The sequence below is a fragment of the Chelon labrosus genome (genome assembly GCF_963514085.1).
Source record: "Chelon labrosus genome assembly, chromosome: 11".
Taxonomy (NCBI): Eukaryota; Metazoa; Chordata; class Actinopteri; order Mugiliformes; family Mugilidae; genus Chelon; species Chelon labrosus.
The window spans coordinates 14,430,538-14,444,374 of NC_140344.1; the positions used below are offsets into that span (position 1 = coordinate 14,430,538).

General features: G+C 45.0%; 1 protein-coding gene across 1 annotated transcript; it reads left to right on the forward strand.

Moving 5' to 3' along the window:
- Positions 1 to 388: 388 nt before the first annotated feature.
- ciartb (circadian associated repressor of transcription b) lies at positions 389 to 8,815 on the forward strand. The gene is made up of 6 exons (XM_084554997.1): positions 389 to 585; positions 2,650 to 3,112; positions 3,445 to 3,520; positions 4,200 to 4,278; positions 5,854 to 5,980; positions 7,174 to 8,815. The coding sequence occupies exons 2-6, from the start codon at positions 2,690 to 2,692 to the stop codon at positions 7,564 to 7,566; spliced, it is 1,098 nt and encodes a 365-aa protein (XP_084411123.1). The 5' UTR covers positions 389 to 585; positions 2,650 to 2,689; the 3' UTR covers positions 7,567 to 8,815.
- Positions 8,816 to 13,837: the final 5,022 nt, after the last annotated feature.

The window sequence follows — 13,837 nt, forward strand, 5'->3', positions numbered from 1 at the left end:
CAGGCTGACCAAATGGCCAGACAGTCCCTGTTTATCCCTGTTTAAATATAGTCTGCTGAAGTGTCCTTGAGCAAACTCTTTCATTAACAGTTGCTTCTGAAACTGCTGACTGCGCCTTTAGCGTGCCTCGTCTCAGCTTACCGACATGCCTCGAGTCAGGGCATCATCATCCAGATGATATAATGAGGAAGAATGCCTGCAGAATGACCAAAGCTAGCCCTGGGTTGACTTTTCCGCCCAGCTGCTGAAATGAAACCGATCCGCGTGTCCACGTGTTTGTGTCATTTCCATGTCATTTGCATATGTAAACCGGCCTCGCCTATTGCTCCGCGCCTGCACCGGGCGGGGCGGCCGATTGGTCGCACGCGTCGGCGGGGGGAGCCAATGGGAGAGCCGCTGGCCGCCGGTCCCGCCCCCTCAGACACGTTGCCTTGGGAGAAGCAACACGGGCCGATCACTGGCTGTACTGCCTCCACGCTCACACGCCGCACGTCCAGCACATCAGCTGCTCTCCGCCCGACAGTCCTGCTGGATTTACCCGCTGAACAAAGGAAGGAGTACGAGCAGCCGCTAGATCCCGGGAAGGTAGGCACCGTCCACACCTCGGACCACCATCCTCATACACATCTCCGATTCTATAAGTGTGTGTGGAGATAACCCTGAGGTGGTCCTGTTTTTAAAAAATATCATCCGGAGGAATTTGACATGACGATCGCTAGAAAGCAACCATTTGTGTTGGATGTTTGTCTCCAATATGTCACAGTTTAGGCTTGAAATACTCTATATATCCAGTGTGCATGTCTGGTTTTATATAATCTTAAGAGTGCATGCTGCCAAATTTACTATGAGGAAGTCTATTGTGTCTGTTACCCAACTGATCTGAAGCCTGCTTTCAGGGGGATAGATCGGATCATTCACATGTTGTTGTTTTTTTCCCTCTCTGGTGGAAGATAACGACGTTTGACCTCTGAGGTGTTTATTGTCATTGAATTTAGACATTGGTACGTGTGAGCACCTCCGTTAAGGAGAACCGCCTACACAGGTGGATGGAGACGCGGATTACTGGTATTTTATGTATCTTATATGACCCCCTTTTCTTGGAATAAACAGCAGGACTACAGCAGTGATTTTAATCTTTACCAGAAAAAAAGGAGTGGAGGCCTGTGTGGTGCATTCAAAGGCCCAGGGCAAGTGGATATTTGGCTGCATGTGTATGTTGCTTCATGTAGGAATCAAATCAAATCAGACAAGTCATGGCACTGACTTGATGCTATTTTAAGATGTATAGGTTATAGTCTGTAATCCTTATTAGATGATAAGAAGGAACGACTGGCTTCCGTCTTTTTTTAATGGCTGAAATGTGACCAAGAGGATTGACTCCTTATAGAAAGTATTGTTACATAACAAAGGTTTGATAAAGGGCACTTTGTGCAGACTTTGCAACAGGGTCAGATAAAAGTCTTTTACTGCCTCGCCTTATTGATCTGGGCTTGAATTTTAAGCATCCGGATTCAAAATACACAAAGTTTCCACAGAACTGCCTGTCACACCCAGGGGGCATATCACATTATAATCCTGGTATCTGTTGTATTTGTTGTCGCCTGCTTTTTTTTTTGTTTTGTTTTTTTGCGTTCAGCGAATCTGCAAATCTCTGCTCCACCCTGCTCGGTAACAATAAGATCAGAAGGTGGTCATCCCGAGACAAAGAACAAGGGAGCAATTAACTCTTCTGCCCTCAAATTTCACAGGAAGCGAGAGACATGCCAGACGTCAACCATACAAACGCCCAAAATAATCCTAGCGCTGAAAACGCAGTTCTCACTTCCTCCATGCACTAATCACTGAGGAAGCATGTTGAAGATCCCACAAGCAATTAAGCCTCAGCGAAGAGCATTTGGCCGCAGCTTTTTCTTCACAAGGCATTCTGCTGTCGGGAAGAAACCGTGCCGGTCTTCCATTTTGTTAAATTTCTTGTTCTTTTCTTGGCCCACAAGTGTCTCTTGTGTTGATGGGAGGTCCGCAGTCTGTTGAGGTGCTCGGTCGTCATGGTGGCAGACTCCTGCCCCCTTCTGAATAAACAAGCTAACAATGTTTATGAATGAGTGTGGTGGTGGCAGCTGGCGGCCCAGCTGACGGAGCCAGAGTGAAGGCGAACGCTCGGATGTAAAAAATGCAGAAATGCGTTTCGCGGGTGGCATCGTGACGTGGAAGGTTACAGTAATCTGGAGAGACCAAAACTCGAGCCCTGACGCATTTGAGAGCGGCGCAGCAGGATCGTGTGGTGTTTGCTTCTGATGGTGGCTGGCCTGTGTTTACTGGCTCAGGTGTTGCATCTGCAAAACAAACAGGTCATTGTGGTCTCAACAACTGTGGCCTCGGTGCCACCATCTGCTCGGAGTGCTCTGCTGTGTCCCTGCCTTAAATTCAGGTCTGCTTGGCTGGGGATGCACCGTTTTTTGGATGTTATTTTTTTTTCTTTTTAAACGTGCAGTGTTTGCTCAAGGACACTCCAGTTTGTTATTTTGGCTGCTGGGCTCACAATGCTGTTTAGCTGCCGTTTCTCATTTGAATAGAATTATAATCACTTCTGCCTTTTACTTCTTTTGGTCTTATAGCGAAACATTAACAATGACCCTTCTCCCTTGTCAGGTCAGTGATGGTCAGTGCTAGTTAGAGCCTGCAGCTGAGGATGTCTGCTACAGATTCGGACAACTCCATTGACTGGCTGGCTAGTGACAATGAGGAAAACGAGAGTGAACAGGAGTCTGACTGTACCAGAGAGCACAGCCAGACGGAGGCTCCTACATCCCTCGGCGCCCCTCCGCACCTGGGCCCATCCGAGGGCAGCCGCCGCCGGAGCAGCGAGGTGAAGGAGGGCGGTGGTAACTGGAGCGCGGTCAGGGAGGTCTCCGGCCTGGGATCTCCCGGCTGCGTGGAGAAATGGGGCAGAGGCGCCGCCACTGGGCTGTGTAAAACGCAGCAAGGAGAAAAAATGACTGGCAAAAGCACTCAGCAGGCACTGAAGAGACCTCACAGCTCCGCAGAGGAGGAGCGCAAGGAACGGCAGCTCATCTCCAACGCGTCGGAGAAAGACCGAATTTTCAGCAGAAAGGTGAGCCGTGATCTGTGACTCACACTTGTTTCCCACAGGAGGTGGTTGTCAACAAAACCAGATCATGCCCTGTCGCCTAGACTGACTCCCCTGCTGCTGGTTTTACACGGAGAGCCTGATGCATGACATTTCCAGTAAAGATGACCCTCCTTTATTTGTCACGCTGTAATTCTGAGGAACTAGTGTCATGAAATCGTAAATCAAACGTAACCTCAAACGGCCATCATGTTACATAACTTATCAGTAGCAGTTTGTGGAAGTTGGTTTTATGTCAGCTTTTGCTCTTTTCTTTCTAACACATGGTCTATAAATCAATCTCTTATCATTTTCAGTGCTTGGAGCTACAATGCTACATTCATCCACTGTCAGCAATCTTGAATGGCCTTCGTTCAGGGAGATACAAAGAAAGTAAGTCAGTCTTCTGTTTTTGTTTTGAACCTCAGCACATGAGCCTACATCTATCTGCGTCTCTCTTTGCTGCTATCTTTCTTCTGCCTCGGAGAAAAAAAACAATAGAGGGAGCAGACAGCGTGCCAGTCTTTGTTGAGTATGTGTCCCTGAGATTTGAAAGTGAGATGTCTGAGACGTGTATTGTTTTACGAATATTGAGTAACCACAAATGTTCCGTGTGTGTGTGTGTGTGTGGGTTGGATTTTAATTAGGGAGCTCTCTGGGTGAAGGGTCACCGTTTTAAAAACAGATCATAAAAACAATTTGAATGTTATTTTTCCCCCCTCTGAGAGGAAGAAATGTCACACTTCAGACTTGCTCATAAGCCCTGCTTGGCAGAGGTGAGTGGGAACATACTGTCCCACGGTCTCCAGTAAAGCAGCTGTTGTTAGTGAATTGTCAGATAGGGATTGTTAGGGCATTTGAAAGATAGCACCATGTCCAGACAAGCTCTGAAACTGCTTAGTTTGGGATCTTGGTCAAACCCAAACCTTGTATGACCCAACACTTCCTGGCCACATGAGCAGGGAGTCTGTTCCCTCACACACACATTTCACACAACCCATCTGCTGCGCAGACTCAGGCCTGCTGTCAGCACAGTTCATGTGGCTCATGCTACAACTTTCTTCTTTTCCAGGACTCAGCAGTTTCCAGGAGAGTGTGGCCATGGACAGGATTCAGAGGATTATGGGTGTCCTGCAAAACCCCTGCATGGGGTGAGTGTCCCCGGCGTGACCCACATAATGTGCTAGTGATATCCAGTATTTTCCCATACATATGCATGCTTTCATAAATAACGATCTAGCCTAGAATACGTGCTGTTGCTCAAGCGCTCTCTTCAACTGTGCTTTTAAACCTCGAGCACAATTAATATACGTCCTCCAACGCGCAGCTAGAAGAGCTGTTTTGTATCTGCGGGTCAGCGGTGGTCTACATTACGTTCTTGACACACGGCTCGCAGCAGGCTGCTTGCTACCCCCACACATTCAGGATACATTTACTGCAGAGATGGCCGGCTCTCACTGTAGCCGGGCATCTTGTTAAAAATGTATCAGGCTCCACTGCGGGAGCAGCACACTTGTGTCTGCTTGATTAGCTCTTCACTGGCCAGACAGCATAATGGATTGTGATATCACCCCTTTAAAGGAGAAAGCCTCGGCTCGTGTTATACGATCCCTTTAAAACATTTTACATACATAAAGTAGGCAGTCGTATATTTGCAAATTAGGTAAAAAAAAATATATCACGATGTAAATATTTTACAGTTAATCACTTTACCTACATAAACTTGTGGAAATCAAAAAATCTAGCCATTTAAAGCTCAGCGTGAATTCAAATGAGATTAAGTAAAAAAAAAAGTTCCCACGTGTGAGAAGTCGTAATCACGTTCACTCGGTGCTCCTTATCTTTTTAAGAGTACAATATCTTGGAACGATACCAACTCGGGATTGTTAGCAACGTGATACGATTAGACTCCGAATGAGGTGCGAGCTCCATCTTGCTGGGCAGTCAAGGTGTAGCAGCACAAGGCAAAGTGCTGCTCAGTCTGGCACAGACTAATTGAAGCCCTCACCCACCAGCTGCTGCCTTCATGTGGGAGACAAAGAGTGGGTGTGGCAGCCTCCCTGCAGACAAGGACAGCTGGGGTGGAGGCTGGAAGGTGGACTACACCCCTCCCTCGGTCGCTCCCCGTGCCTGCTCTGTGTTGCCAGCTGGCAGTCCCCGCAGCAACACAATAGTAGATAGGATCAAAGTGACTTTTTTAGCAGTCACTGTTGCGGATAATCTTTCACATGAATTTAACATGCTCCGTATGGAATACAGCAGGAAGGCCTCGATCATATGACACGAGCTAATCCCCACTCGCCATCCGGTTTTGACGTGTGGGAGTTAATGGGACGCCGGCTGTGACCACCTCCGACGAAAGCCGCATGGACTGGTTTTATTTCCACAATGGCGCTGTCGGAGGCCGTTGTGGCCTCGGCGTTTATATTTAGAGGCGAGCAGAACCATTATACGTCGAGCCACGTGTGAGCTCAAAACATGTGAGAAATGTACTTAAGACAATTCCCCCCCACACATGGAGCGCAGGCTCTGCTGACGAGTGTACGCGCTCGCTCGCTGTTCAAGATTGCATATTTCCTGTGTGAGCTTGATGGAGAGATAATATTTCAGAGAAGAGGTTGGCAAGATTTTTCGGTAGATTACTTGCATTCATGCTTGATAGCTTGAGTAAACATTTCCCTCTTTCTCTCTTTCTCTCTCCCCTTCCCTCCCTTTTTTTGTTCTAGGGAGAAATATATTAATATCATTCTTAAAATGGAGGAAATGCTGAAGAGCTGGTTTCCTAATGTAAAAATCCAAGATCAACACGCTGTCGCCCAGACAGAAGAAACAGCACCTACAAAGAAACTGAAGGTATGGTTGTGTGTGTGTGTATATATATATATATATATATATATATATATATATATATATGTATACTATTTTTTTATTTATATATATACATATAAAAAATAAAAGATTGCAGAGCTCTTGTGTAAGAGCTCGTAAACATGGCCTGCCGCCAAGAACATATGGTGACGACGCGGTGAAAGAGGGACTAAAATATCTGTTATTATTTAATCACAGGTCTAGGACAGGGAAAGGAGGATTAAAAGCTATTTTTACTGAGGCATTACTGCAGTCTCAGGTTCGCTAAGAACAATGACAGAGGAGAAAAGGTAATTTTGGAGGAGTGTCCCTAAGGGGATAAGAAAGGTCAGAAAGCTCTGGAACATTCCTATGCTTTTTATTGGTGAGGATTCATTTCCGTGGTTAATCGTGACACACCTTCCTGTGAACAGGAATTTCATGTTACGCGGTTTTTTGTTTTTTCACCTTGTGACTGGACGTGTGCTCAATCCTGCCGCTGTTATCAAGTGTTTTTTTACATACACGACAAACCGATTAGTCATTTAAGATGTGAATCATCGCCCACCTGCGCCATTCTTAGCTCAGAGCTTTTAATCTTCTTTCAGCTGACTGTTTCGGTTGTTTTTTTAGGCCAGCAGCTTTGCTTTTATTTTCATTTTCGGACGTGGCACTTAACCGTTTTCTGAAAATAAATAAATAAATAAATAAAATAGATCTCACTGGGCAAGACATGTCCGGCAACAAATGGCAGACAAATATAGCTAGTAGCCTCTACTGCAAACAGTGGTAACATTTGGTAGCTAAAGATCCCTCAAGAGCTGGTGAAAACAAAAACTAAACTGGACCAAAGATGCCCAGAATTAAATTCAAAATTCATACTACATTTGTAAGCAGGTAACATAGCTATGTTTTAGGCGGTGGTACGTATGTCTGATGTTATCGGCTTGTGGCATTGCCCCCAAGTGGCCAAAAAAATATGTCTGAATGTTTATCTGATTATTTTCTATTATTTATGTGGAAAAAAACAAAAAGAACCCAGAGAAAATTGGTTCCAGTTTAATGTTTTCAACCTAATGTTTTCACATTATCAGACTGAAATAGGTTTTCTAGGCAAAATGCAGCTGCAGTGTTGTTGATCAATTGTCACTCAGTAGTAAACTGTGGAAATTAAATCCAGTTTCCATGTCTCCCTACAGCTTTCTCCAGTGGCCACCACTGCAGCAGCGAGCCCCGTCACTGTCAGTGATCCTCCGGCCGGCGCCAAAGCCCTGAGAGTCACAGACCTCACTCCTCCCGGAGCCTACTCCGCCAATAACATGAAGTGGCTCCACACATCACCCATCTGCTCCCCCACAGCAGAGCAGGCCCAGGCTGGTCCCAGGCACTTGCTATCCCCCAGAGACAGAGACCTAACGCAGGACAGCGCTGTGTCCTCCAGCACGGACAGCCACACTAAGACTAACTCGGTGCCCAGAGGCCCTCCGCCGGGCAAAATCAACGCGCCGTGTCTAGAGAGGCTCCTTAAATCAACAGACAGCATCATCACACGCAAGGGGACAGGGGGTTTGATGGACAGCAGCTGGTCCTAGTCCACACAGAGGGCTGGGTGTCCAGCCGGAAGCGGTGCACAGCCCAGCCTCGCCTTGCCCACCCTGCCGGGAGCCAGTCAGCTCGCTCAGCTCATTCCAGCCTTCAGGGGAGATGGGAGCCTTCAAAAGGGATGTCACAGATTCCTCTGCGATGTGGAAGGAGTGTCGATGAACATGTTGTACTCTCTGTATGGCGATGTGCCCTCTCTGACATGACAAGTGTCTGCTTTTGTTCCCTTTTGTTGACTTTCTTTTTTTTTTTTTGTTTTTTTTTTCGTTTGCACTCTTGAGTAGCGCGTGTGAGAGTTGGAAGGATAGATTTTACATGCCGAGACGACCGGAGCAAGTATTTTCACAACTGAATAGGTCCCACTGGCTTGTAGATGTTAACGGTGCAGCTTGAGCATCTGTGAAACTGCTATTATGCCTGAAAGGGAAAGAACTGCAGGAGAAGCTTGTGCTGGAAGGAGGTATTTTCAGATATTCAGACATGTCAGTGGTCTACATATTGTGCTGAAAATGTGGGTGAAATGTGATGTTGACTACCCCCCCCACCCCCACACACACCACCACCCAATGACTCCACTCTTAAGTTTATCGATGTGACTGTTACTCATTTGTATTCTTTATAAATAAGTCTTTTGGTACAACTGTTCTACCTCAGTGAGCACCACGTCACGGTTAGTGAGTAGGAATGTGAACACTATGCTCAAAGTCTGGACACCTCACCAGATCTGCACTGAGCCAAACGGCCTCTGACAGCGAGGTCCGCAGTGCAAGTCGCCCTGCTTGTACAAACAGAGGATGCTCTCTCCGTGGGGGATGCTCTCGTGGCCTGACTGGTGCCATTGTAAAGAATGTCAACTGCAGATTTCTTTTCTGAGTCTCCCAGTAGAAGGCAAACAGTGCCTGTAACGTCAAGCTGTGCCTGTAAGCCGGTTTCATACAGAGAGAGAACCGTTCAGAGTACCTGCTCCTCCGTGGGATGTACAAATCAGGAATTCTCACTCTCCTGCCATTTTCCTGTATTGATTAAATTATTCAGATTTTGCCAACTACTTTCTGTGGTGGAGTAGAACAATTACTATTTTATTTTGCCACAGAACTGGACAGTATGCTAGACCAGCAGAGAGGGACAAGCTATTTTGTCTGTGTAAATCTTACAGAAAGGTTGTCAACTTACCCTGAAAAGTGGCCTTTATAGTGTGAAATTTTATACTTTCGAAATAAATGTGGTTATATTTGTTTGATGCAAGACGGCTGCAGATTGTTTTATTGTGAATTTCAAATACTCGGACCTTACTTTTCTTGGTACGCCCGCCGTTAAACTTCCCCAAAAGAGCCTCTAATGTTAGAAATACTGATGAATCTATGAGCTTCTTTGTTCGCTCACTTTGAAAGAGTCAATGTAAAGTCTCACACGAGATCTTAAAAAGCCCAATTATGCATCAAAGAAAGGGTGCTTTCTGATTTATATCACAGTTGGACCAATTATAGGGTGAGCCGACAGAGAACACTCAAAGGGAGCTTACTTCCTGGGGGAATAATACGATTTATTGTCGGTACGGCAGGGTGTCATTTTCAGTAACTCACGTTCTGCTTTTACGGGAGTGTTAGAGAATTATGCCAGATCGGTATCACTTCACGTTTCTCAGAAACCGTTACCACTGCGCTGCTTTCACATGCCTGTAGATGAAGCAGACACCTGAAAGTGCGTTTGTACGCGACCTCTTTGCACAACAAAAAGAATGGCCAAAGGAATGGGTCCGCATGTGAAATATATCTCATTTCAAAAGGCATTGAGCAAGCTGCTGGAGAAAATAAGAGGAAAACATGTTCACTTGTGAAGTTCTGGGTGATTCAAGACACATTTTTCTTCTCCTGCTCCCTGGAGCTGCAATCTGAACCTGGCTTTTAAGAAACCGTATCTGCACTGCTGGCAACAGGCAAACACCGGTCCCTGCCAGCTGCAAGAAACAATTTGCGACCACACACACACACACACCTAAAACTGAACACTGCCACCTGTAGGTGAAAAGGTAAACAACACGAGTTTGTCTTTTGTTGCTCTGCAGACAGAAAATATTTGAAAAAGGCTATATATAGTCCTGCTTTGGCACCCCTTCCTTTGACTTTTTGACTAAACTTCGACATTTTTTCATGAAACCACAGTGAAACCACCAACTGTGGATTCAGTTTCAGTCGCCTCATGTTGGATCCTTTTTATCTGGTGTCAGCTAACTGTGTCAAAGTGAAAACAGACATTAGTACATGTGCTTTAGCTTGGACAGCTATCTCTCAAACCAAAGCAATGACATTTAAAACTGGCACCCTGTTCCTCTGAGTTACACACTACGGTCACATGTCTCTTTTTCCGGACCAAAAAGGCCGATTTGGTCAATCAACCATTGTTTCAGGGCTGCTGCCCCAGATCCCATCTCCAAGGGCAAGGCTAATGGTCGATGGGGGGGGGGGGGCCCTCACGTGCAGGGACGACCCGACGGCCTCCATGTCTAACGGCAGCTGGCACAGATCGCAGCTGAAAGCGGAAGTTGTTATGAATGATAGGAAGAGCTGCATCAACAAAAAAAGGCACCACTCTCGCAGAGCTCTTTGTGGCATCAAGGCTGCCAAAAGTGAACATGTGATGTGATGGGCTGGGGAACTGCATGGAAAACAAAGGACAAGGAGTATAATTAAAAAAAGAAAAGAAAGAAAAAGAGAGAGAGAGAGGATTTGCAGATTATGATATCCCAACAAAAATGTGAGGTTGTGAAGGTCTACAAGGACATATGCTGAGAATGAAATGTTCTTTTTTACAGAATATTTCTCATATTTTGTCTGTTTTGTAATAACCGTGAATGGTAAATAAGGGATTTTCGGCATTATTGGAGGTTTGTGAAGTCAGAAAAGAAAGGTAAGTGCAGAAAAAAAAATAACCAGATGCCAGAAAATCCCGATAAGTGACAGTGAATTAGATCTTTTAGTCAGATACGTTCACTTAAGATTTACCTGGTAAAATAATTATCCAATATTAACACGGACAAGAAATCATATTGCTTTCCATTATAAAGGTTATGCTTTACAAAATTGATTGATGTCTGAGTTTTTTTTTTTGTCCTCGTACAGTATGTGACTAATCATTACTGGAGCGACCAGAGATGGGAGGCTTTTGTTGAGAGCGTTCAAAGGCGAGTGGGAGAGGAGAAAAAAAACACGAGGAGGGAGGGAGGGAGGGAGGGTGGGAGGACAGGTCCTTGGTTCCAGTTGCAAAAAGCTGCAAGGAATAATAAATAGGGCTTCGTTCTCTCCAGCTACTCTTTTATTGTAAATTGGCCCTGATTTGTGCTCCAGCTGTGTGTGAAATGACAAGGAGGTGAGCTTGAATCCCAGGTGGTGGTGTTGTTACGTACATGTACAGTATTTAATGATCCTGAGGGATAGAAAGAGGCAGACTGGGTGTGTGCAAAGTCGCTTCCCTGCAGATGACAACCCAATCAGGAAATCAGTAAACATAACTAAATCAGAAGTGCATTGTGTAACACTTCATGCTATAAAAGGGCCTAATTGCATCCGTGCAGGTAGTGAATAAACGGCAACCTCAACCTGTAAAGTAGTAGTAGCAAAATCTGATAATGCAACAGTTGGATGGGTTTTGTGTCTATGCTCATCATAGCTCTGGTTTTTAACACTGCAGTTTTAAAAGGCACGGTCATCCCAGACTGCACGTGTGTCACATGTTGTGACCAAAACGGATTTGCCATCAGCTGATTGTAACCTCCTCAGATTAAAAAGAATAGTTTTGTTAAAAAATTCTGCTTTCCACGAGACTGTCACAGGTTTCAGTCTGATCCCTGCAACGCAAGGAATGGAGTCATTATGTTATTATGAACTGCAGCTGATTCATCCGCACTCCACAGAGATAATGGTCTCATCTGTCAGAGAGCGGAGCACCTTTAATTAAGAGGCGTGTGAACCCAAAATATCCCCTGCTCAATTATTAGAAGAGCAGGTTATACAAATGATGAAACAGCCGCAGCAATCCATAGCTGCCCGGCACTGCGGCGGTCCTCTGTTTGCCAATCAACACTTAGTGTGTCTGGCTCGCATTAACACTGTGAGGTCGGTCTTTGTTTCAGCTCAGTTGTACAGCAGAAGCATTTTAATATATTTTACAAAGCTACGAATGCATTTCGTGACTTGTTATTAGCTTTAGACATGTGTAAATCCAAATCTGTGCTTCTTGAGGTTGACTTGCTATATTGCAGTGGGAATATTCTGGTCTCTTGAGCCAAATGACCACCAAGCACATTGATCACGGATGTAGACGGTAAAAGGCCCCTGCAAGTGCAGCGCAATTGATTTTGCCTTCTCCGATAGGTTACCCTCAGCCCTTTTAGGAGAAAGAACAATTTTCAAAGAGCACCATTGCTGATTCTGCGTGGGTTTTAGCAGCAGCATTGATATTGAATTTCTCTTCAGACGCCAGGTTTTTGATATTTCAAATGGCAAAAGCCAAACAGCGAACTGTGCCCGTAAAATGATGAACATTATGCAAAAGGAGGGTTATAAAATGAGGTAAATAAACATTTAATCACGGTGTATTAATGCATGAATGGAGACTGTCTAATAACACCATGACAAAGACTTTTAAAATAAATGATTAAACGCAGAAATGTTCCGCTTGCTAATTCATATTGTGGCTAACAGTCGTTAACCCAGCATCGTCACATAGTATCTTACACAAGCTCTGCTCTTCATGGGTTAACCGTCTGCACTGTTTTCAAGATGTGGACCGTCAGTGCCTCGGAGACTAATTATATGAGCAAGGCATCATCAAGCCCTGACACCACAACCATCCACATGTTGCCGGCTAATTACTTGCACTTACTCTTTTAGCAGAGGAGCAGGGAGCTGACTCTCGTGGGCTTCAGATCTTCAAACGACGCTTTAAAAGAACAAACAAGAAGCTGTTTAAGTCCGGCGCGTGTGGGCCTTTGGGAGACTGGAAACTCCTTTGGGTGCGTGTACGGTACAGTCTGTGTGGATTGTTTTGCAAAACATGCACCTGTACACACTGTCTGAGAGAAGGGAAAATGGACGTTACAGGTGTGTAGGAGCGTTCTGATGTACAAAGCCACGTAACACATTCAACAAGTGATTCACACAACCAGTTACGGCCTCTTGGCAAAAGGCTCGATTTGGCCTGTAAATATTATAATCATTATTAATATGTATGAAAATGCAAAATGCATCGTGTTAATTAAAAATGCTTTCAAATCCCTGAGGCACAAAACTGTGACACAAGTTAGCTTTGTCAGTTGATCTTCTAGCTCCAAAACACGACTTTGATGAAAAGGTCAGCCGATCAAATGACGGGCTTTTTGCCTTTAAGGGGGTGAACTAGTCCTCCTCTGTATACTAATGAGCAGCACTTGTCACCTCCAGTGGGTCTAATTGCGCAGGTACCGGTGAAGCAGAGGCCTGAAGTGTGAAGGGGAATGAGATCACTGAAAAAGACGTGCCACGTGGTGACACACCAGGCGCATGGAGCCCAAGTATGCCCCCCCACCCCCTCCCTTATTATGTCTCATTTCCAAGAATAGGGGGCAGACTGTGCTCTTGTAGGTATGAATAATGGAAGCAGCCTCCAGGAGCTCATTTCCAAAGAGCGATCATCACACTAAAGCACAGCCTAATGATCACACAGATAAAGTGAGAGGCTGGCATTCATGATTAATAGCCCCAGGTCTGACTCCAGAGCTACGCAGCATCTGTCGTCAGATCTTCCAAGCATCAGACGCATCAAGGTAAAATACCACGAGTCACTGGAGTCGGCTAGCATTTGTCAGTACTCGCACAGCTAGTTGTATTGTTTCATGTTTAATACCGGAGACAGTACATAGAAGTCATGTTGTGTGTTTTATTGGATGCACTTTAACAGCACTACAGATTACATCCTCCAGCATGTTCATACAGTTAAATCAAATGTCATTTCTGATGCTAAAAGTAATGAAGATAGTACAGGACTGATACATTAGAATGCATTACATTGAATACAGTGAACTGGTGATTTAACTGGTCAATGATTTAATTGCAAACTAAACAGAGCTTGGATCACTGTTTATCCTTTATTCATGAACATGTTGAATGATCATTATATCAGTAAACATCATTTTTTTCTTTTTATTTTATCTTAGAGCAGATGTTTCTTGTTACAACCACTAGGTGGCACCATTGTAAAAGAAAACACATTTACGTCTTTAACGCT